Source organism: Macaca thibetana, chromosome 11 (genome assembly GCF_024542745.1).
Source record: "Macaca thibetana thibetana isolate TM-01 chromosome 11, ASM2454274v1, whole genome shotgun sequence".
NCBI lineage: Eukaryota > Metazoa > Chordata > Mammalia > Primates > Cercopithecidae > Macaca > Macaca thibetana.
The window spans coordinates 52,254,772-52,278,999 of NC_065588.1; the positions used below are offsets into that span (position 1 = coordinate 52,254,772).

A 24,228-nucleotide genomic window follows, 5' to 3' on the forward strand; every position below is an offset into this window, starting at 1 on the left:
TACTCCTGTCCCCTGAAGCCTCACTAAAGGGAGGAAGCGCTGATGTCAGGGTTACTTAAATTCCCAGGCTCCGGATCCCTAGAAGAGGTATTTCCCTTTACGCCCGCGAATTTGTCATAGAAGGCGGGGCACTAGAGCCAGCCCCGGCCAAGTCCAGGGGGAGGGGCGAAGGTCAATAGCGGCCTTCCTAAGGCTCCCGTCAACCCCTCGCCTGCCAGTCAAGTCCGTATTTTCGTAGTACTGGTTAAAGTTTCACTTTGACCCGCCTCCATCACTCACCTGATTAGATGTTTATGAGTCAAAAGGCGGGGTCATGGGGTGTCGAGATTTTATTGGTGGATACATACGCCTGTCGGCACTGTACCGCCCCCTGTCTTCAGGAGCTTGCTCTTTAATGGCTCCTTACCTCGTCCATCTTCGAGGTTTCTCCCTTGCTATTGGTTTGTGGCCCCGCCTGTCGAGTCCCTTGCTCGTACTTGCTGGTGACAGCGCCCAAAGAGACCCGCCTTTCTCCAGAGGATTGGTGGATGAGTGCACATATAGCCCACCCCCGATGGTAGGCGGGTAATCGAGCTATTGGCTGGAGCCCCCGCCCCAGGGCGAGGAGGAGAAGGAGGGGCAGGAGGGTTTGGTTGAGCTGCAGCTGTTTGTCTGTTCGACACAGGCTTGGGGCCGACGGGGGAGACGGAGCCCCAGGTACCGAGCTGATGGACCCCAAAGGGCAGGGGCGGAAGCGCCCAGGAGATGAGAGCAACCTGGCCTGAGAGCGGAGGCGGGTCTGGTCCTAAGCGAGGGGTTAGAGTGGCCCACCGGAGAGGGGAGCAGGGGGCCGGGCTCCGGCAGGCCTAATGGGGGCGCTGAGGAGGGGACTGGGCGGGCTGGGACCCCGAAGTTGGTGAGTCGGGAAGGCGGCTGGGCTGTGGCGGCGGCCAGGCCTAGGGCCGGGCGCTGGAGGCTCGGTGCTTGAGTGAGGGGAGGGGCAGGCCTCATTAAGCAGCGCTGAAGAGGGAGGAGCTGGGGAAAGGGACAGGGCAGCGGGTGAGGTAAGCCCATTTGCTGGGAGGTGAGGAGGGGTCAGACCTGTCGCCCGAGCCCCGGGGGTGACTTGAGCTGGGTCTCTCCAGAGAGGTTCATTGGAAGGGCCTGAGAAGGGTTCTTAGTTGGAAAGAAGCGTTCTTTTCAGGGAAAGTGCCTATTGTAAAAAGAACTGAGGGTGCTATGGTGTTGAGCTGAGAGAGATTTGGGTTCAGTGAGGGAGAACTGGGGAAAATGAAGAAGGCTGTATTAATCTAGAAGACTAAGGTAGTTGAAGTAATGGAAGCAGGGCCTGAATCAGTTATGGGAGCTTCTGGGAATGCTGAAGGGTGGGCTGGAGGCTCTGGGTCTTGGGAGTACACACTCTTTTGTTCCCTTTAGTATTTAGATGTGGTAATTTGAAGCTTTTTAAAACTCCCAGGGTAGGGATGAAGATCAAAGTAATTTTTTTTTTTTCCATGACTGTTGGCTGCTCCAAACTCAGCCCCTACACTTTCTCTTGGCTTCATAGCTGGTCTATATTGCGGTCTGTTTCTTAACTTACTGTTTCCTGTCCTATGAAAGAGCCAAGAGTTGGATTGGGGGCATGTTTTGTCCACTTCTTTCCCACTTAATAATGTGGTCTATAGTGAATACCATGTCTCCTAGAACTGAGAATCTATTTCATTATCTACATGGGAAAAGGGCTTAGAGATCCTCAGCCATCAGGAAATCTTCTGATTATAGTTGGTGAAACTTTTGTGGGACTTAGACTTGACTTGGGTATTTCCCAGGCAGGTAATGGAGTTAACAGGTCCGAAACTATGAGGTGATATCACTGAGGAAGAGATTTGGGGAAGAGTGAGAAATTCCATTTCAAAAGCTTGGCATCACCCCTTGTTCTTTGTCTACTTCAAAAGCCCAGATTTCTGTGCTGTTAAAAAGTTGGGTAAACTATGAAGTATCTGGGGAAGATGGTGAGTAGAGAAAAAGATACACAGGTGCAGTAGCCCACGTCTGTAATCCCAGCACTTTGGGAGGCTGAGACAGGAGGATCACTTGAGCCCAGGAGTTCGAGGGTACAGTGAGCCACGATCTTGCCACTGCACTCCAGCCTAGGCGACAGAATGAGACCCTGTCTCCAAAAACAAAAAAAAAAAAAAAAAGAAGAGTGGAGTACCCTCCTCCCTGCATACTTTTAATGGTCTGCTAGCCTTCTTAGTCCCTCATAGATTGGAGCCTATTGGATTTTCCCTTACTGTGCTTCCTCCTTTTCCCCTTCTCTACCAATATATTTTATCACTACATTTCTTTTTTTTTGAGACGGAGTCTTACTCTCTCGCCAGGCTTGAGTGCAGTGGTGCAATCTCGGCTCACTGCAACCTCCACCTCCCAGGTTCAAGAGATTCTCCTGCCTCAGCCTCCCAAGTAGCTGGGACTACAGGCGCGCACCACCACACCCAGCTCATTTTTGTATTTTTAGTAGAGACGGGGTTTTACCATGTTGGCCAGGATGATCTCAATCTCTTGACCTCATGATCTGCCCGCCTCGGTCTCCCAGAGTGCTGGGATTACAGGCATGAGCCACTGCACCCGGCCATCACTACATTTCTTAATTACAAAAATAATATGTTCATATTTTAAAATATGGAAGCTGTTCAGCAGTTTAAGAAGTATAAATCCTCCCATACATACCTTACTCATATTTCATTTAGGAAGGTCAAGGATCAGAGACAGCAAATCAGACTTATCTTGCTTTGCTTTGGGGGATGTGCCACAAAAGGCAGTTCTGTTTTCATGTTCTCACCAAACTCTAGTCTTATTCTTTCTACAGTTTTCCCTTCTGGGATGATACTCTGTTATTTATTGCGTTCCTTTCACAGTTCATTTTGTCTTCTACCAAGTCCAACAAGCAGAGGGCTGTACTGTGTGTTATTCACCTTCAGTACACACACACACACACACACACACACACACACCCCAAGTTATGTGCTGGGTGTCCTAGGAAATGCCCAAAGAGATGGAACAAAACTTTATGGGGAGAAAGGATCATTTTGTTTGGGACAATTGTTGTCATCTCTGCTAAAGAAAGGAATTTCAGACCCTTATCTCAAATTCATGGTCTCTGGATGTTCATGGTCTCTGCATGTTCACATTACTTGACTATCTCTTTCTTATCCATGATGATGATGGTTCTCCTAAGAGTCCCCTGTATTTGTCTTTCTTTTCTTTTCTTCTATTTTTAGAGACAGAGTCTTGCTCTGTCGCTCAGGCTGGAGTACAGTGTGTGTCTTTCTGTGGGGATCCAAGAAGCTCCAAGCTTATCTGGATTTGAAATCGGTTTTCCTCTAAATCTCAAGAGTCAGAGTACAGCTGGGGCATTTCATATTACCATCTTTTTTTTTTTTTTTTTTGAGACGAGTCTCGCTCTGTCACCCAGGCTGGAGTACAGTGGTACGATCTCGGCTCACTGCAAGCTCCGCCTCCCAGGTTCACACCATTCTCCTGCCTCAGCCTCCCAAGTAGCTGGGACTACAAGCGCCTGCCACCACGCCCAGCTGATTTTTTGTATTTTTATTAGAGACAAGGGTTTCACCGTGTTAGCCAGGATGGTCTCGATCTCCTGACTTCGTGATCTGTCCGCCTCGTGCTCTCAAAGTGCTGGGATTACAGGCGTGAGCCACCACGCCCGGCCAACTACCACCTTATTAATTGAATTTGTCCTTACTAGCTTTAAAAGCCCTCTGTTGTACCCAGCCTTTGTATAATGCCCATCGGAAACCTCAGTTGTTTCCCCCAAGGAACTTTTCTTACTTATCCTAGAGACAGTGTGTAGGGGTGTGTGTGTGTGTGTTTTTAGATTTTCACTCTTGTCACCCAGGCTGGAGTGCAATGGCATGATCTCGGCTCACTGCAACATCTGCTTCCTAGGTTCAAGCGATTTTCCTGCCTCGGCCTCTGGAGTAGCTGGGATTACAGGTGTGCGCCACCACGACCAGCTAATTTTTGTATTATTAGTAGAGACGGGATTTTGCCATGCCAGGCTAGACTCAAACTCCTGACCTCAGGTGATGCATGCGCCTCAGCCTCCCAAAGTGCTGGGATTACAGGAGTGAGCCACTGCGCCTGGCCGTGTGTGTGTGTGTGTGTGTGTGTGTGTGTGTGTTTTAATCCTATCTAATTTTTCGAACAGTTTTTTGTGTCTTAAGAGGGAGTTTAGGAGTAGAATTATCAATAAGGAATTTCATACATAGACCTGGATTTGCAAAAATATATTTGGAGAAGAGAACTTTCCCATTGCCCTTCAAGTCAAATTTTAAAAAGACCTTACATCTTTTTAAAATTTTTTCTTGGACAATCCGTACTGCATAACATACCTCGTATACTTCTCTTACTTTATTTATTTATTTATTTATTTATTTATTTTTTTTTTTTTTTTTTGAGACGGAGTCTTGCTCTGTCGCCCAGGCTGGAGTGCAGTGGCGCGATCTCGGCTCACTGCAAGCTCCGCCTCCCGGGTTCACGCCATTCTCCTGCCTCAGCCTCCAGAGTAGCTGGGACTACAGGCGCCCGCCACCACGCCCGGCTAATTTCTTTTTGTATTTTTAGTAGAGACGGGGTTTCACCGTGTTAGCCAGGATGGTCTCGATCTCCTGACCTCGTGATCCGCCCGCCTCGGCCTCCCAAAGTGCTGGGATTACAGGCTTGAGCCACCGCGCCCGGCCATACTTCTCTTACTTTAACTGGAAGCAAATATTGCTCATTGATATGAATTTTACTTCTGAGAAGCAGGCATAGGGTAGAAGAAGCAAGCATATAGATTGCTCCCTAATCCTAAAGCATTTCAGATTGGAAGGTAACCAAAGTGTGAGACAGTGAATTTACAATAAGGAAATGCAGCAGCCCTCTTTGAGGAAGGATACCATAAAACCCTACATGTTATACTCCCACTTCCCACAAGTCTTTTGGGAAAGATTTAGTCATTGACTGAACAGTCACTGAACTGAAGAAGGAGCTACCCAGGTGAACAAAGTGTGTGTACATTTCTGGGCAAGGTTGTAGCTTTTGTTCGGGGACAGTGGGTACATTTTCAGAGTGTCTCCTGGTTCTGTGGTGTTAATGGCTCCTTTTTTTAAACTTGTGTTTCTCAAGTCAGGAATTAATAGACAGTGGCCCAAAACTTTTGACCATTCAGCATCAACTGAAAATTTAGCGAACTTTGTTTTTAGCTACAGTTGCCTCAGTGTAGGGCCACATATTGGGTGTGATTAGGCCATCTGAGGCATAGTAACGGGTGACAGGAAAAGCAGTTAGCCCATGTGAGTTGCAATAGTACCTTGTGGGCAAGATCCCAAGGGGGCCCTCCATCCAAGGGAGATCACAGAGGGGTCAGGGAGAGAATTGATTCTCTGAGGCCTATTAAAAACATTCCCAAATGGGGCCATGTGCGGTGGCACACGACTGTAATCCCAGCACTTTGAGAGGCTGAGGCGGGTGGATCACGAGGTCAGGAGATCAAGACCATCCTGGCTAACACAGTGAAACCCTGTCTCAACTAAACAAAATATAAAAAATTAGCTGGGCATGGTGACGGGCGCCTGTTGTCCCAGCTACTCAGGAGGCTGAGGCAGGAGAATGGCGTGAACCTGGGAGGCAGAGCTTGTAGTGAGCCAAGATTGCACCACTGCACTCCAGCCTGGGCGACAAGAGTGAGACTCCGTCTCAGGAAAAAAAAAAAAAAAAAAAATCCCAAATGGAATTGAATAAGATCTGTCCAGATGGTACAGAAAAGGAGGAGTTGATTGGGGGAGAGAAGTAGAATTACTTAGCCTTAATTTAGGGAGCATTTAATGAGTACCTACTAGGGATCAGGCAGCATGCTGTGCTCTGAAGAAAATCCCTCTTTTAAAGAAGTTCATTGGCCAGGCGCGGTGGCTCACGCCTGTAATCCCAGCACTTTGGGAGGCCGAGGCGGGCGGATCACGAGGTCAGGAAATCGAGACCATCCTGGCTAACACGGTGAAACCCCGTCTCTACTGAAAATACAAAAAACTAGCTGGGCGAGATGGCAGACGCCTGTAGTCCCAGCTACTCGGGAGGCTGAGGCAGGAGAATGGCGTGAACCCGGGAGGCGGAGCTTGCAGTGAGCCGAGATCGCGCCACTGCACTCCAGCCTGGGCGACAGAGCAAGACTCTGTCTCAAAAAAAAAAAAAAAAGTTCATAGTGTAGCAGAGCAGACAGATTACAATTCATATACTGTGATAATGTGACACATACTATTATAGAAATACAGCAGTCTTTATTTATTTTATTTTTTTTTTTTGAGACAGAGTCTTGCTTTGTTGCCCAAGCTGGTGTGCAGTGGCTCAATCTGTGCTCACTGCAACCTCCGCCTCCCGGGTTCAAGCAATTCTCATGTCTCAGCCTCCTGGGTAACTGGGATTACAAGCCTGTGCCAACATGCCCAGCTAAGTTTTGTATTTTTAGTACAGATGGGGTTTCACCATGTTGACCAGGCTGGTCTCGAACTCCTGACCTCCAGTAATCCACCTGCGTTGGCCTCTCACAGTGCTGGGATTACAGGCGTGCACCACCATGCCTGGCCAGAAATACAGTCTTAATACTGTGGGACCCTACGGGCCTCTAGAGAATGATTGATTCTGTGGGGGAGAGGGTGATTATGTAATTTCACTGAAGTAACATTTGAGCTTGGTCTTATGAGATATATAGAATTTTCATAGGCAGACAAGTAGGGATGGGCATTCCAATCTTACCTAGGTCAATAATAGGGAGTTTGTACTACCATGTTGATAAAAGGTAAGTATGCTTTTTGCCTCTTGGAGAAATATAAGGGAAAAGGTGGGGGATGTGGAAGGAATCTCATTTAATCCAGTGACTCATTGGGTAACATTGGATCAACAAAATGAAGAGCTGAGCCAAGTGGTAGAACTCTCGTTTCAAGATTTTGGTGACTTGGGTTTAAACAAAGTTGGAGAGGGAGATGAAGGTATTTACTGGTTTCTGCTCTATCTTCCCTACTTAGTAAACCTCTCACATTAATTGCAGGGCCCACCAAATCTTGCAAAAGTTACTACTTGTTTTCTTACTGCCTCCCATTGAATTACTTCTATTTGAACTGTCCTGGCAGGGGCTGGTCAAAGACCCTCTAGAAAAGAGTAGTGATGAATTAATTCTTACGTCAGAAGGATATGGGACTGGATCCCAGTTACCAGGGAAGACCTGGGTCTTCTTAATTTGTTTTTAGTCCCAAAGCAAGTAGTTACCTAAACTGAATAGAGGCAGGAACTCTATTCAGTCTAAGCTCTTGATCCTGTCGTGGTGTTCTCTTCACAGTTCAGCATTTCCTGCGTCCTTAAAAAGTATAGTGGTTCCCAGCACTTTGGGAGGCCAAGGCGGGTGGATCACGAGGTCAGGAGATCGAGACCATCCTGGCTAACACGGTGAAACCCCGTCTCTACTAAAAATACAAAAAATTAGTCAGGCGTGGTGGCGGGCGCCTGTAGTCCCAGCTACTTGGGAGGCTGAGGTAGGAGAATGGCGTGAACCCAGGAGGCGGAGCTTGCAGTGAGCCGAGATAGCACCGCTGCAATCCATCTCAAAAAAAAAAAAAAAAAAGTATAGTGGTATAAAAGAGGCAGGAGTACCTACTAGGAGTCCTACATTTAGTACTTAGCAGTTGGCTGTATGGTAACACTTGACAAGTTGACTAATTTTATTTTATTATTTATTTATTTATTTTTGAGACAGAATTTCGTTCTGTGTCCAGGCTGGAGTGCAGTCTCGTGATCTCGGCTCACTGCTACATCTGCCTCCCAGGTTCAAGCGATTCTCGTGCCTCAGCCTCCTGAGTAGCTGGGATTACAGGCGCGCACCACCACACCCAGCTAATTTTTGTAGTTTTAGTAGAGACAGGTTTTCACCATGTTGGCCAGGCTGGTCTCGAACTCCTGACCTCAGGTGATCCGCCCGCCTTGCCCTCCCAAAGTGCTAGGATTACAGGCGTAAGCCACTGTGCCTAGCCCAAATTGACTAATTTTGTGTGTCTCAGTTTCCTCACCTGTAAAATACAGAGACTGGACTAAATGACCTCTAGACTGGCTCTGATCTGCCTGACTGACCTTAAGGCTGACAACTGGTACTGGGTTGGACTCCAGTGGCTATATATACCGAGAACTCTGTCTCCGTTGATAGGTGATAGACTTCTGGAGGCTTCATAAGTATTTGGTTTAGGGACTCAAAGCTAACAAGTGGAAGGGGGCTTGAGGAATGGAGTGTTATTCTAGCTGACACTGCTAAGACACCTTTACTGTTATGCCTACTTTGCTGCACTGCTTGGGAGAGCTGCCCACATTAAAGAACATCCTCCATCCCCATCTCCTGCCCCCAGTGGGCTAACCCATGGTCAGGCCTCAATCCTCCCTAGTTAATGGGTCTTTTTTTGGTTTGTTTTTGAGATGGAGTCTTGCTCCGTCGCCCAGGCTGGAGTGCAGTGGCGCAGTCTCGACCCACTGCAGCCTCCGCCTCCCAGGTTCAAGCAGTTCTCCTGCTTCAGCCTCCCAAGTAGCTGGGATTACAGGCATCAGCCACCACACCTGGCTAATTTTTGTGTTTTTAATAGAGACAGGGTTTTACCATGTTGGCCAGATTGGTGTTGAACTCCTGACCTCAGGTGATCCACCCAACTTGGCCTCCCAAAGTGCTGGGATTACAGGCATGAGTCACTGCACCCAGCAGAGCTGCACTTCTAAGGGCAGTTAAATCTGATTTCTTCTCTTCTGAGCTAAAAAGGTTGAAAGGAAGAAAAACCTGCCCTGTCTCCCTTTTTTTTTTTTTGCCTCAGGTTTGAAGGTAATAATTATCATACCACTTGACTGGTTTACCAAAAAAAAAAAAAAAAAATTGTGGGAAAAAAATCCGAATAGGAAATAAATCAGTTGAATTTTATATGTATTATTTCATTTCTGTACCACCTATCTTTTGAGAGTCCAGCTATTATATTTTTTAAATGATACCCTTATAAACGTGATGAGATTAAAGGTCAAAGCTTAGAGGTGGCCCGTTAATTGCTGTGAACAGGGAAGAAGGCAGGACATATTCTTTCTTTTTCCAGAGGTGGGGTCTTGTTACATTGCCCAGGCTGGTCTCAAACTCCTGGGCTCAAGTGGTCCTCCTGCCTTGGCCTCCCAAAATGCTGGGATTACAGACATGAACCACAATGTCCAGCCACAACATATTCTTTTTTTTTTTTTTTTTTTTTTTGAGACGGAGTCTCGCTCTGCCGCCCAGGCTGGAGTGCAGTGGCCGGATCTCAGCTCACTGCAAGCTCCGCCTCCCGGGTTCACGCCATTCTCCTGCCTCAGCCTCCCCAGTAGCTGGGACTACAGGCGCCCGCCACCTCGCCCGGCTAGTTTTTTGTATTTCTTAGTAGAGACGGGGTTTCACCGTGTCAGCCAGGATGGTCTCGATCTCCTGACCTCGTGATCCGCCCGCCTCGGCCTCCCAAAGTGCTGGGATTACAGGCTTGAGCCACCGCGCCCGGCCCACAACATATTCTTAAGGCTACATATTAGGGTGGGAGGTAGTCTTTTCTAAGTTAGTAGTTACTGATCTCTGAGAATCCAGGGTTGCTTAGTAGCAAGAAAGCTTGCTGACCACATCTGGGCTCCGACTTGACTTCCCATCTCTGGGAGTTAGTGACAGGGACTTTGCAACTTAAGCGTGTCTGCAACTGTTTCCTGTCTTTACACTCCCCCAGAGCTCAAGTGATATGTTTAGCTATGAGAATTCAGTCCATTCTAACTCCCACATTTTCATATATTGTAGAGTAGTAACATTGAGGCTTAATATTCTACCCCTTGGATCACATGCTTTGAAATACATAAAAATGTGGTGAGGGAGTAAGTTGAAAAAACTAGTAACTTTTTCTGTTGTTTCTTGAGAGTACAGCATATATATGTCACCTGAAGGAAACTTGATCAGCTTATCATCTGTCCTTTTTTTTATTATTATTATGTCACCTGTCTTCATTTATTTATTTATTTATTTTGAGAGATGGAGTCTTGGTCTGTTGCTCAGGCTGGAGTGCAGTGGCGTAATCTCGGCTCACTGCAACCTCCGCCTTCTGGGTTCAAGCGATTCTCCTGCCTCAGCTTCCCAAGTAGCTGGGACTACAAGCATGTGCTGCCTTGGCCAGCTAATTTTTGTATTTTTTAGTAGAGACGGGGTTTCACTATATGTTGGCCAGGCTGCTTTCGAACTTGTGACCTCAGGTGATCTGCCCGCCTTGGCCTCTCAAAGTGCTGGGATTACAGGCATAAGCCACTGCGCCCGGCCTATTCATTTATTTTTTGAGACAAGGTCTCGCTTTGTGGCCCATGTTGGAATGCAGTGGCATAATCACAGCTCACTGCAGCCTCAACCTCCTGGGCTCAAGTGATCCTCCCACCTCAGCCTCCTGAGTAGCCAGGATGACAGGCATGTGCCACCATGCCTGGCTAATTTTTTTTTTTTTTTTTTAGAGACAAGGTCTCACTATGTTGCCGACACTTATCTTGAACTCCTGGCCTCAAGCAATCCTCCCACCTCAGCCTTCCAAAATGCTGGTATTACAGGTGTGAGCCACCAAGCCGGGCTGTGTTTACCTTTTTAAAGTTTGCCATTCTGCTGGTCTGTCCTCTTTTCCTACGAGACAGTGTGTATGAATACCACGTAAATATGGGGTGCTTTAGAAGTAATTCATCCTCACAGATGCCTTAAGCAGCAAGTTTCTTAAATGTACACAGAACTTTGGAAGTGAATTCAAATTCTGCTCTTTGCCACTTTCACCAATTCCATTTGCCCACAAAGATCCTTATAAATGGGGAAGCTCCCAGCACTTTGGGAGGCTGAGGCGGGTGGATCACTTGAGGTTGGGAGTTCGAGACCAGCCTGACCAACATGGGGAAACCCCATCTCTACTAAAAATACAAAATTAGCCAGGCGTGGTGGTACATGCCTGTAATCCCAGCTACTCGGGAAGCTGAGGCAGGAGAATCACTTGAACCCAGGAGGCGGAGGTTGCGGTGAGCCAAGATCATGCCATTGCACTCCAGCCTGGACAACAAGAGCGAAACTGTCTCAAAAAAAAAAAAGAAGAAGGGGTAAGCTGAGGATCAGAAAAACAAATGGAGTGAATAGCCTAAGATCACAGTGGGTTGTGGCAAAGCAGAGAACAGAACTCGATCTTGCCTGATTCCAGAAACTTTAGCAACTCTGCAGGACTGCTTCTGTCTAGGTTGGCTCTCCCCACTTTCATGATAGCTCTGTAACTTTAGTGGCAGGGTTGGAGAATTCTCTGATCCCTGGAAAGCCCATCATTCGGTCCTCATCTGAATTTCGTCCAGAAGTGCTTGAGTAGTAACCATAACTATAGACTGTCCAGAAACTAAACTTATTTCCGTCCCTACTAACCCATCTTTCAGTGTCAGGCCTCTCCAAAGCAGTGTTTATAAAACTCTTTTTTTAAAATGATAACTCATAGTTTTAAAAAATGAATAAATAATTTAAAAATAAACTGATTACATTGGGAGACCCCATCTTTACACAAAATAGAAAAAATTAGCCAGGTGTGGTGGAGCATCACTGGAGCCCAGGAGTTGGAGCTGACAATGAGCTATGATCACTCCACTGCACTGCAGCCTGGGCACCAGAGTGAGACTATCTCTAAAAATTGAAAATAAAAATGTTATAAAATGTTATAATTGGCCGGGCGCGGTGGCACAAGCCTGTAATCCCAGCACTTTGGGAGGCCGAGATGGGCGGATCACGAGGTCAGGAGATCGAGATCATCCTGGCTAACACAGTGAAACCCCGTCTCTACTAAAAAATACAAAAAACTAGCCGGGTGAGGTGGTGGGCGCCTGTAGTCCCAGCTACTCGGGAGGCTGAGGCAGGAGAATGGCGTGAACCCGGGGGGCGGAGCTTGCAGTGAGCTGAGATCCGGCCACTGCACTCCAGCCTGGGCTACAGAGCAAGACTCCGTCTCAAAAAAAAAAAAAAAAAAAATGTTATAATTAAAGATACTCATTTAAATTGAATAAATTTAGCTTTATGAAAAATTTGCTGTATCATCTTTATTTTGATCCTTTCGTCATAGGCCATTGAAAACTTAATCATAAAATGGTACATGTATATCTGGATTTTTAGGACTGACTGACCAAGGGGACTACAGAATACCCAGTAGAATCAAAGTAATTGTCATGTTCCTTTGTATTAATGTAGTCTACTTTGGGACCTTGAATTCTCACCTCTCATTCCTTTGCTAACTTCCTCTTTACTCTTTAGTTCTGTCTCCTTTTTGTTTTTCAGAGACAGGGTCTTCTTCTGTCACCCATGCTGGAGTGCAGTGGTGCAATCAGCTCACTACAACCTTCAACTCCTGGGCTCCAGTGATTCTGTCACCACAGCCTCTGCTCACTGCAACCTCCACCTCACAGGTTCAAGCAATTCACCTGCCTCAGCCTCCCGAGTAGCTGGGACTACAGGCATACGCCACCACATCCAGCTAATTTTTGTATTTTCAGTAGAGACAGGGTTTCACCATGTTTACCAGGCTGGTCTCAAACTCCTGACCTCCTGATCCGCCCGCCTTGGACTCCCAAAGTGCTGGGATTACAGGTGTGAGCCACTGTGCCCGCCTTTTTTTTTTTTTTCGAGACGGAGTCTCGCTCTGTCACCGAGGCTGGAGTGCAGTGGCGCAGCCTCAGCTCAGTGCACCCTCTACCTTCTGGGTTTAAGCAATTCTCCTGCCTCAGCCTCTGGAGTAGCTGGGATTACAGGTATGCAGTACCACACCCAGCTAATTTTTTTTGTTTCTTTAGTGTAGACGGGGTTTCACCATGTTGGCCAGGCAGGTCTCAAACTTCTGACCTTAAGTTATCCACCCACCTCAGCCTCCCACAGTGCTGGGATTATAGGCATGAGCCACTGTACCCAGCCTGTGGCTGCTTTTTAGGAATATATTGATAACAACTAATATTGAGATATATTTTAATAGCTATTAGCACTATGCTAAACACATCTTTCACTTTGTAGCTATGAGGATGGTATTTTTTCCATTTTACAAAGGTAGAAGGTAAGGCTTAGAGAGGTAGAGAAATTCTCTTTATGTCATATTAGTAATGATTAGTAGCTTAATATTTAGCACTTAGTATATATCAAATACTTAAAATACTTAAGTTATTTATATGCATTATCTCATTTAATCCTTACAACACCCTTTTGAAGTAGGTGCTTATAAGGCTGTTACCTCATTTTACAGATGAGGAAATGAATGCACACATATATTTAGTGACTTGCCCAAGGTTCATAGCCAATAAGTAGAACTGGAAAACAATCCGGAGAATTGGACTCCAGAGCCTGTATTCCTCTGCATTGCCTCCTGTATGATTTTCTGTCTTTACTATCTAGTAAGTGGGATTACTGAAATTTTTAAACCCCAGTTTAACTCCAGACCCACTAATCGTGGTGACAAAATAATGTTTCCCCACATATGCCACAGAGTATAATGTCTGTGAAGTCACTAGGATCTGCTTTGGAAAAGCGAAAGATCAATTTGAACAAGCAAAGTACAACTCTCAAGCAGTGCTTAGGTTTGGGAGAGAGGTTTTTGCATGCTCTGCCCATGCTAACTCCCCTTTGAATTTCATAGCTCCTTTCTGCTCAGAGTCAGGATGATGAAATGTATTCAGATTTAGACAATTAGAATCTCAAAGTCCCAATTCTTCTCTCTGTTCCCTGCCCCACCAGCAGCTTTCTTAGCCCTCTTAGAAGATAGAGGAGTTGATTCAGTGTATTCTTTCATCAAATATTGATCGCTTGCAGACTTATCCCTTATACCATCCTCTGGAGACTCCTGCATGTCTTTAGAAGGTATACCTTTCTCTGCCTCTAATTTGGAGGGCTACAGCTGTTTGGCCCCTTTGGTGTGGAGGGTAATCTAATCCCTAGGCACCAGCAAGACAGCTGCAGGTTGAGAGTAGGTCAAGCTTACTGACTCTTGGTAGGCTTTCAGATTTGGAAAGATGGGAGAAACAAAGTGAAAAAAGTTGTTAATGAAACAAGGAGTTGATAATGAATGTGATCTGTTGGTTGTATTTCTCTCCTTCAACCAAAAATGAGAAAGGATAGATTTTCTGGCAATGGGACCCTGGTTAGATCTTTAGAAATGTCTTATCAGGGAGACCAGTCATATATAAAAGATATATCAGCATCTACCCTTCTGCCCTTAGGAGGGGTGACTCTTATCCCACACCCCTAGAGTGAATCTCTCATTTTGACAGAGAGCTAAAGAAAAAGGAAAAGAAGGCCAGGCATGGTGGCTCACGCCTGTAATCCCAGCACTTTGGGAGGCCAAGGCGGGCGGATCACCTGAGGTCGGGAGTTCAAGACTAGCCTGACCAACATGGAGAAACCCCATCTTTACTAAAAATACAAAATTAGCCAGGCATGGTGGTGCGTGCCTGTAATCCCAGCTACTCGGGAGGCTGAGGTGGGAGAATTGCTTGAACCTGTCAGGCAGAGGTTGCGGTAAGCCAAGATCATGCCACTGCGCACCAGCCTGGGCAACAAGAGTGACGTCAAAAAAAAAAAAAAGGAAAAGAAGAGCACAGCACCAGGATGCCAAGGAGATACTGGGGATCTAGGGTACCTGTGGGTGGATCTGGATATTCTTCAGGCCAACTAAAGGCTGATCACTTTGTGTGACTCAAACAAAAAACCTTGAAGATATGGTGGGGAATTACTGGGGAATTAAAAACTCTCAGTTTTCAGTCTCTCTATTTCAGTTCCCTTGGCAGTTAGAGATTATGTGGTAGGGCAGACTCCAGAAGCAGTTCTTATTTTGCTGTTCCCAACTCTTACCACTGAGGGTCAGCTGCCTGGGACCTTCTCAGAGGTATAACCTGTCAATAGCAGATGACTGCAAGAGCTAAGTCCTCATAGGAGCAAGGAGATGAAGAGATTCTATCCTCCTCTGAAAAGCGATTGCAGCTTCAATGGATGTATGTCTAATTCACTTTTTTTTTCTTGCAGGAGTGTTGAAGCCTGGAAATCCCCTCCCCTTCCCCCCCCTTTACAGCATTCCCCTCCCTCCACCCTTTCCCACTCTGATAATCTGGCCATGACTAGCAGAAGCACAGCTAGGCCCAATGGGCAACCCCAGGCCAGCAAAATTTGCCAGTTCAAATTGGTGCTGCTGGGAGAATCTGCAGTGGGAAAGTCAAGCCTGGTGTTACGTTTTGTCAAAGGGCAGTTCCATGAGTACCAGGAGAGCACCATTGGAGGTGAGTGCCTCGGGGTAAGAGGAGATTGAATGTTTGGTAAGGGTTTTGTCTTTTTTTTTTTGATGGAGTCTGTTGCCCAGGCTGCAGTGCAGTGGCACAATCTTGGCTCACTGTAACCTCTGTCTCCCAGGTTCAAGCGATTCTCATGCCTCAGCCTCCCAAGTAACTGGGATTACAGGTGCACACCATGGCGCCTGGCTAATTTTTGTATTTTTAGTGGAGAGAGGGTTTTACCATGTTGGCCAGGGTGGTCTCAAACTCTGACCTCAGGTGATCTGCCTGCCTCAGCCTCCCAAAGTGCTGGGATTACAGGCGTGAGCCACCGCGCCTGGCTGGTAAGGCTTTTGAAACGAGATCTAAGACCTGATTATGGAGCTGGCCCTCTTAGTTGCATTCTTTTCCCCAGAAATGGAAACCCTTTATAAAAACAGAAGCCGGGCCCAGTGGCCCACCACTTTGGGAGGCCAAGGTGGGTGGATCACCTGAGGTCAGGAGTTTGAGACCAGCCTGCCCAACATGGCGAAATCCTGTCTCTACTAAAAATACAAAAAATTAGCCGGGCATGTTCGCGGTTGCCTGTAATCCCAGCTCCTTGGGAGGCTGAGGCAGGAGAATCACTTGAACCCGCGAAATGGAGGTTGCAGTGAGCCAAGATTGCACCACTGTACTCCACCCTGGGCAACAAAAGTGAAACTCTATCTCAAAAAAAAAAAAAAAAAAAATTGCGGTAAAATAGGCTGGGCATGGTGGCTCACACCTATAATCCCAGCATTTAGGAGGCCGAGGCAGGCGGATCACTTGAGGCCAGGAGTTCTAGACCAGCCTGGCCAACATGGTGAAACCCTGTATCTACTAAAAATACAAAAATTAGCTGAGCGTGGTGGCACGTGCCTGTAATTCCAGCTACTCAGGAGGCTGAGGTAGGAGAATTGCTTGAACCCAGGAGGTGGGGGTTGCAATGAGCCAAGATTGCGCCATTGCACTCCAGCCTGGGTGACTAGAGCGAAAATCCGTCTCAAAAAAACAAAAACAACAACAACAACAAAAATTAGCTGGGCATGGTTGCACATGCCTGTAATTCCAGCTACTTGGGAGGCTGAGGCAGGAGACTCGCTTGAACCCGAGGCGGAGGTTGCAGTGAGCCAAAATTGCGCCCGTGCATTTTACCCTAGGCGAAGGAGCGAGACTGTGTTTCAAAAAAAAAATCTGGTAAAATAGAGGCTGGAACTAATGCAAAATACAAAGGGTGTCTGTCTTTCTCATCTTTGCTACCTTTTCCCTGCTACTACCCCAAAATAGGGTGCTAATTCAATAAAGGATCTTTTATGAGAACCTCCATATTATTCCCTCCCCTTGTTATTTTTATTTATTTATTTATTTATTTGTTTTTGAGATTGAGTCTCCCTCTGTTGCCCAGACTGGAGTGCAGTGGTGCAATCTTGGCTCACTGCAACTTCCACCTCCCAGGTTCAAGTGATTCTTGTGCCTCAGCCTCCTGAGCAGCGGGGATTATAGGCACGCACCACCACACCCGGCTAACTTTTGTACTTTTAATAGAGACAGGGTTTTGCCATGTTGGCCAGGCTGGTCTCGAGCACCTGACCTCAAGTGATCCACCCGCCTCGGCCTCCCAAAGTGCTGGGATTACAGGCATGAGCCACCATGCCCGGCTGCTTTCCCCTTTTTATTAGTCTTCTTCGAAATGTATTCCTGGACCTGCAGCAGATTAGATGAAAAAGTAACAGCCAAATAATATTAATAATGATGGGACTTGCCACCAAGCTTTAAAATCTTCTAATTAATTATTATTTTTTTTGGATACTGAGTCTCACCGTGTTGCCCAGGCTGGAGTGCAGTGGTGCAGTGGTTGCCCACTACAACTTCCGCTTCCCCAGTTCAAGCAATTCTGCTGCCTCAGCCTCCCGAGTAGCTGGGATTACAGGTGTCCACTACCATGACTGGTTAACTTTTGTGTTTTTAGTAGAGGCGGGGTTTCACCATCTTGACCAGGCTGGTCTCGAACTCCTGACCTCAAGCCATCTGCGTGCCTTGGCCTCCCAAAGTGCTGGGGTTACAGACGTGAGCCACTGCGCCCAGCCAATCCTCTAATTAATTCTTTTGTTTGTTTTTTGAGACAGAGTTCCGCTCTCGTTGACCAGGCTGGAGTGCAGTAGCGCCATGTTGGCTCACTGCAACCTCCACCTCCCAAGTTCAAGCAATTCTCTGGCCTCAGCCTCCTGAGTAGCTGGGATTCCAGGTGCCCACCACCACGGCTGGCTAATTTTAGTATTTTTAGTAGAGACGGGGTTTCACCATGTTGGTCAGACTGGTCTCAAACTCCTGACCTCAGGTGATCTACCCGCCTCGGCCTCCCAAAGTGCTGGGATTACAGCCGTGAGCCACTGTGACTGGCCCAATATTCTAATTAATTCTTGACGTGACTTTTATCTGAAGCTATTGTGTCTGTCATTTGTTATTCTCCTATTTTGGTTAGAAGAAAGATGACGCTTATTAAGTGCCAGTTCTTCTATCCCTCTTAGTTTATGATGTACCCCCATTCCTTAGCCAGTGACATTTCTGGCAGGAAGGACTTAGTCAAGGGCAGTCTTAATCCTGGTTCCAAGACTTAAATGTAAGGAGAACTCGAAATCTTTTCCTGTAGCTGAGTATACTGGGTGGTGACTGGTCTTAGTGTGAGGGCAATTATATTTTAAAGGGGAGTGGGATGTTCACATTCATCCTCCCACTTACAGCATCTTCCCCTCCATTCTCTCATCCATAGCGGCCTTCCTTACCCAGTCCGTTTGTCTAGATGACACAACAGTCAAGTTTGAGATCTGGGACACAGCTGGGCAGGAGCGATATCACAGCTTAGCCCCTATGTACTACAGGGGTGCCCAAGCTGCAATCGTGGTTTACGACATTACTAATCAGGTAAGTGAGCAAAGAAGACTGTCCTTGCTGGCCGGGCATGGTGGCTCCTGCCTGTAATCCCGGCACTTTAGGAGGCCAAGGCAGGTGGATCATGAGGTCAAGATATTGAGACCATCCTGGCCAACATGGTGAAACCCTGTCTCTACTAAAATTACAAAAATTAGTTGGGCGTGGTGGTGCGTGCCTGTACTCAGGAGGCTGAGGCAGGAGAATCTCTTGAATCCAGGAGGTGGAGGTTGCAGTGAGCTGAGATCGAGCCACTGCACTCCAGCCTGGGCGACGAAGCAAAACTTAGTCTCAAAAAAAAAAAAAAAAAAAAAAGAGGGTCCTTGCTTATGTTTAGAGGAGTTAGATTGGGGCAGGGGGCAGAAAATGGGTTCTTGAAATAGCAAATAAGAGTACAAATTATGCTTGCAAGTGCTAAGAAGATAGATAATGAATTATCAGAGACCTGTGGTTTCAGTGAGGGAAGACCACCTAGAAAAGGTGAATTTTGAGACTCACTTTAAAAGGTGATGGATATGGATTAGCAGTCATTCCAGCCTACTCATTCTCTTCATGTTTTCCTAGGAAACCTTTGCCCGAGCAAAGACATGGGTGAAGGAACTACAGCGACAGGCCAGTCCTAGCATCGTTATTGCCCTGGCAGGGAACAAAGCTGACCTGGCTAACAAGCGTATGGTGGAGTATGAAGTAAGATGGCCCATGGAGTTCCTCTCTTAACACTTCCTCTGTTCCTGGGACCTTTTTTTCTCCAAACCAGCCCTCTCTGAATTCAAACATCAACTGAGGACATTCATTGTCTCATTCCCCAGTTCTACACCAAGTTAAATACAGCAACACTGTGACCCTAATCACAGCCAGGAGATTTTTAGAGGAGTCAGGAGAAAATTCCAGAGCAGAGGGTTAGGGAAGTACCAGCTGTGGGGGTACCAGTGTGAAAACGGGAAGGAGGGAGCAATTAAATTTGAGGTAAGGGGCTATTCAAGTGTCAGAATCCAAAAGCCCCCAACTAACTTACCCTTTCCCCTATAATTAAGCTTTCTGACATTTGTGTGTTGGATTGAGTGGACATGGGGTCATCTTGAGGGAGTTGTCATTAAATTATGCATCTGGGCTAGCTGGCTCGAAGGGGTATTAATTAAGGGGAGGGAACCTAGGATTTTGCCTAGCTGTTGTGCTGGGGAGTGGAAAGGCAATACTCATTCCCACCCTATATTCTGAGCACCAATACCCCCCACTCCTTGCAGGAGGCCCAGGCATATGCAGATGACAACAGCTTATTGTTCATGGAGACTTCAGCCAAGACGGCTATGAACGTGAATGATCTCTTCCTGGCAATAGGTAAGGTCAGAACATCCTGAGATCTTCCTTTTTCCCCTCATTTATAGGCAAAATTATAGCTAACCCAAATCAAGGATAGGTGTAAGTATCTCCTTTTGCAAAAACTTTAGGTATGGAAATATCTTAACTTTCTGTTGTGACCTCCATCCTTGGCTGCAGCTTTAGCTCCCTTGTCTTCAATGTGTAAGTTTGCTGGCTGGGCATGGTGGCTCAGGGCCGGGCACCATGACTCATGCCTGTAATCCCAGCATTTTGGGAGGCTGAGGCGGGCGGATCACGAGGTCAAGAGATAGAGACCATCCTGGCCAACGTGGTGAAACACTGTCTCTACTAAAAATACAAAAATTAGCTGGGTGTGGTGGCGCACAACTGTAGTCCCAGCTACTTGGGAGGCTGAGCCAGGAGAATCACTTGAACCTGGGAGGTGGAGGTTGCAGTGAGCTGAGATTGTGCCACTGCACTCCAGCCTGGCAATAGAGCAAGACTTCGTCTCAAAAAAAAAAAAAAAAAAAAAAAAAGTTTGCCAACAGTGAACCCTCCAATCTTCAGAACATTCTTTTAATCTCCCAAATTCTCCCTTTCCCCAACTCAGTAGCCATTTTTGGGGGGTGGGGGCAGAGGGGTAGGGAAGTAAAGTCTACCATACTTTGTTCTCTTCTCTTTTTATCTGTAGCTAAGAAGTTGCCAAAGAGTGAACCCCAGAATCTGGGAGGTACAGCATGCCGAAGCCGGGGTGTGGATCTCCATGAACAGTCCCAGCAGAACAAGAGCCAGTGTTGTAGCAACTGAGGGGGTGGCTAGCAGCAAACAAGTATGGAGCTAGCACGAGAGCTAAGAAATAACCTCCATCCCTACCCCTCAGCACACAGCCCCTACGGTAACAGCACACTGAGCCCTGGCTCCCAAGGGCTGCCTCCTGACAGCTCCGTCATGGCACTTTTTAACGCTTCAGCAACCAACACCAGGCAGCTGTTGCCTCTGGCCTCCTACCCCCTACTCTGGGGCTTGGGGGTCAACTCCCCCCAGGACTTACCTTCCAAAACAAACTTTCTTCACTTTGTATTATAGGTACAAGACAGCGACTTACTTATCTTTTCTCCTCCTCCTTAGTGTTCCTCCCCATTTTTTCAGAAAACACTTCTGATTCCTGTCCCTTCCCCTTCTGCTTTTGGTCAATCCCTGTTCTTGATCCTCTTTTCTCCTCTCCCCAGGATGCAGAAAGTGGTGAACCCAGGAGCTGAGGAAGGAGGTTTCCAGTTCATTTACATTAAGGGCCCTGGGGGAGAATAAAGCTCAGAGCAGGAGGGAGTAAGGAAACATTTCCTTTTTGTTTTTATTTGGTTGGAGTTTTTCATATTTGAAAACATTGTGGTATCCATGAGTTGGCCTTGTGGAGGGTGTTCCTAGGCAGAGGTGAGAATGAGGAGGCAAGCTCTCAGGCACCAGGCAGGAGGTGCCTTGTAAGCAAACTGGGCGGAGGTGGAGGTTCAGTGTCATCTGTGGCTCTGTAACTCTTCAAAGGCCAAGTTTCCCCTCACGCAGCCTCTTAGGTAGTGTTTCCCCTATCATGGGGATTGGACCCCAGAGTCCTCCAAAGAATCTTCACTGGTTGCCTGCATCTTTGGCTCTGCTGTGATCTGATTGGAGGAGGGACAGTTTCTGGTACCCATCCTCTGATTTATACATATGCATTTTTTTCCCTCTGGCCTTTAGATGGCCTCAGCCCCAGCCACCATATGCCCCTGCAGTTTGCACTTTAATTGATGGTAGTTCAGTTGGGGTACTTATTTTATGGAAGTTTTGATTGATTTACTTCCCCTCCCACCTTCTTAATTCAATGAAATCTGAGGTTAATACGAGGTTTGAGGAGAGGTTATAGATAAAAGTACCAGTGGCAGCTACTCAAGTCCTATCTCCACTGTTAGCTTCCTCCAACTCTAATTCTTAACCTATATTCTTGCCAACCTAGCTATTGAGTATAGGTTTGCCTTTCCTGGAGAATTAACTGAGCAACTGGGGAGAGTCTCAGGATAGCACAGGCCAAGGTAGGGAAATAAAAATGAGGTCAGGCAAAAGGGAGAAGCTTTCTCTCCTTTCCCAGGTTTCACACTCAATTTGATATCCATTACCATGTCTTTTCTACTTCCTTGTAAATAGGTATGATCTTTATTCCCACTGTACAGTCTGTTCTATCCTCTGCCTCCCATCAGGCCCTGTTTCTTTTCCCTTTTGTTAATATCTTGAATTTAGTCCCTCCATCTTTAATCTCCCCATCCCTCCCCACCATGCAACCAGTGGTTTAATCCATGTACCACTAGGGGCTAGTACCACAGAGGCCTCCTGTGGTGCCCTCATATCATACCACCTGTTCCTGTGGACAGGGAATGACCAGCACTGAAGGTACCTTACAACTGGCTCATATTATCAGAGGACCTTGGTCCTTTCTGAATCTCTAGTCTCTCTTCATATCCCTTATCAGGTGTTTTAAGATGTCTCTGAGAAGCCATCAAGGCAAAAGAGAACTTTAAGTTCCTTGTTCCAGCCTAGAGTTTTGGGAAAGAAAGAAAGAGAAAGGAAAGGTCACAGTGACCTAGGATTGGAACCTTTTTGCTGTTCTGGCTTGCAGACTACCTTCTATCCCACAACAGCTGAGAAATCTGTGAAGCTGAGATTCTGAAGGACCCAGCTTAGTTTCTTCCACTTAGGCCTCAATTCCCTTCCTTTTCCAGGGGCAGCCTTAGTTCCCATGGCCCTGAAACACACACATTTCCCCCTTCCTTTCCCAGAAGCCACTGACCCCCCCCCAAAGCACCCAGTGCATCTGTTTTACAAGTGGAAGAACTAGGATGGCTTTCTAAAGTCTCCTAGAAATGAAGTTCTTTCTCTGTGCAGCTTTACCCCATGGAGCAGAGTGAAGATGTTTCATTGTCTTGGGGCTGGGAAACCACTTCCCCAGGCTTCTCCCTCCCCCACCCCCATAGGAAAAGGATTTGGCCTTAGCTTCTGGGCCTATCGGCTGCCTTCCCTCTACTTCCTACCACCTCTTCTGCCTTCCTTTGAGCTCTGTTGGGCTTGGGGATCTTAGTTTATTTTTTTGTATTATTTCCCAGCTCATTTTTTTCTTCTGGTCAGTTTTTTTAAGGGGGGGTGTTTTGGTTTTTTGTTTTTGTTTCGCTTCTAAGAAAGCATTTGCCTTTCTTCCTCTCCCAACATAACAATCGTGGTAACAGAATGCGACTGCTGATTTACCGATGTATTTAATGTAAGTAAAAAAAGGAAAAAAAGAAAAGGGCATTGGAGTGTTGCTTGCTTTTTTTTTTTTTTTTCTGTTTGTCAGGTACTAGGAATTTGGAAGAAAGGATACCCGGTAATGTTTTACTGAATCAGAAACACACCTTGCCCTGCATCTTGATACATCCTTATTCCCTTTAATCTTTTCTTAAACATCTAGTTTAGAAAATAGCCCTTCTATTGCTATTTAATCACCCCTATTCTAAGGCCACTAGATTGTTCATCAAATCAAACCCTATTATATCTTTTTAGGTCCTCATAATGGAATGTATATGTGTAGGGTGTGGTCTATGGATCTTTGGGCCCACTGATGAGATTGGAGGGGGGGTGCTATTTGAAGTAGTATACAAAAATGTATGTGCTTTTTTTGTTTGTTTGTTTGAGACGGAGTCTCTGTCGCTAGGCTGGAGTGCAGTGGTGTGATCTTGGTTCCCAGCAATCTCCACCTCCCGAGTTCAAGTGATTCTCCTGCCTCAGCTTCCTGATCCCTGAGTAGCTGGGATTACAGGCACGCACCAACACACCCAGCTAATTTTTGTATTTTTAGTAGAGACGGGGTTTCACCACGTTGGTCAGGCTGGTCTCAAACTCCTGACCTCGTGATCCATCCACCTTGGCCTCCCAAAGTGCTGGGATTGTGGGCGTGAGCCACTGACCCTGGCCGTATGTGCATATTTCTAGGATCCATTTCTATATGTTTCTCAAAGGGGTCCATGGCCTAAAGGTTGAAAAACATCACTGAATTAGTTTTTTTGGTTCATCTTGTAGCTTCTGCCTCAATGGGAAAATTTCCCTTGGATCTGCTCTTGACTCCTAGTGTACTTCAGACCCTTCAGTCCATCACAGTCTAAAGGTTGAGGGAAGGGGGATGAAATAGAATTATGTGTGGTTGCCGGAGGCTTTAAATTCCAAAGAATCTGAAGGAGGATAGGAAAGAGGACTGGTGCCAGACAAAGCTGGCATTCTAGGCCTGTCTCTGTCAACTTACCAACTGTGGCCTTGATCAAGTTAGTGCTTTCTGCCTCGTTTCTTCATCTGTAAAATAAAAGCTGAAGATTAAGGTCAATTATGTAAAGCATGTGTGTAACACAAAAGTAGACAACACTATTAGGAAGGAGGCTTTTAGATAATCCCTAACTGACTTCTCTGTATCTTCCTTTGGCTGAGACTTTTTTTTCTAGGTTGAAGCTTGTTCTCTCTCTCTCTCTCTCTCTCTCTCTATATATATATATATATATATATATATATATATATATTTTTTTTTTTTTTTTTTAACAACTGGTAGAATAGTAGGATAGGTTG

The 24,228-nt window shown here is 46.4% G+C and overlaps 3 protein-coding genes across 6 annotated transcripts in view; 1 reads left to right on the forward strand and 2 right to left on the reverse strand.

Annotated features, from left to right (window-relative positions):
* The window catches only part of SARNP (SAP domain containing ribonucleoprotein), a 238,725-nt gene that overhangs the window by 209,530 nt on the left and 4,967 nt on the right, over window positions 1-24,228 (reverse strand). The window lies entirely within an intron of this gene.
* PYM1 (PYM homolog 1, exon junction complex associated factor) overlaps window positions 1-24,228 on the reverse strand; it is a 233,812-nt gene that overhangs the window by 72,954 nt on the left and 136,630 nt on the right. The window lies entirely within an intron of this gene.
* On the forward strand, window positions 573-22,924 carry RAB5B (RAB5B, member RAS oncogene family). Of its 3 annotated transcripts, XM_050749189.1 has the most exons (7): window positions 632-696; window positions 12,383-12,510; window positions 15,107-15,357; window positions 18,140-18,291; window positions 18,862-18,984; window positions 19,542-19,635; window positions 20,309-22,924. In XM_050749189.1, exons 3-7 carry the CDS (start codon window positions 15,195-15,197, stop codon window positions 20,422-20,424), a joined length of 648 nt encoding a protein of 215 aa, XP_050605146.1. In that variant the 5' UTR covers window positions 632-696; window positions 12,383-12,510; window positions 15,107-15,194; the 3' UTR covers window positions 20,425-22,924. The 3 variants fall into 3 exon arrangements, with proteins under 3 accessions (XP_050605144.1, XP_050605146.1, XP_050605145.1); XM_050749187.1 differs by lacking the exon at window positions 12,383-12,510 and having other exon boundaries at window positions 573-696; XM_050749188.1 differs by lacking the exon at window positions 632-696 and having other exon boundaries at window positions 12,140-12,510.

Bases quoted from the DNA above. Each gene is read 5' to 3' on its own strand.
- RAB5B (XM_050749187.1), top strand. From the start codon at position 15,195: ATGACTAGCAGAAGCACAGCTAGGCCCAATGGGCAACCCCAGGCCAGC. The intron at 18,292-18,861 runs GTAAGTGAGCAA...ATGTTTTCCTAG, and splicing joins TTTACGACATTACTAATCAG to GAAACCTTTGCCCGAGCAAA. The intron at 19,636-20,308 runs GTAAGGTCAGAA...TTTTATCTGTAG, and splicing joins TGATCTCTTCCTGGCAATAG to CTAAGAAGTTGCCAAAGAGT.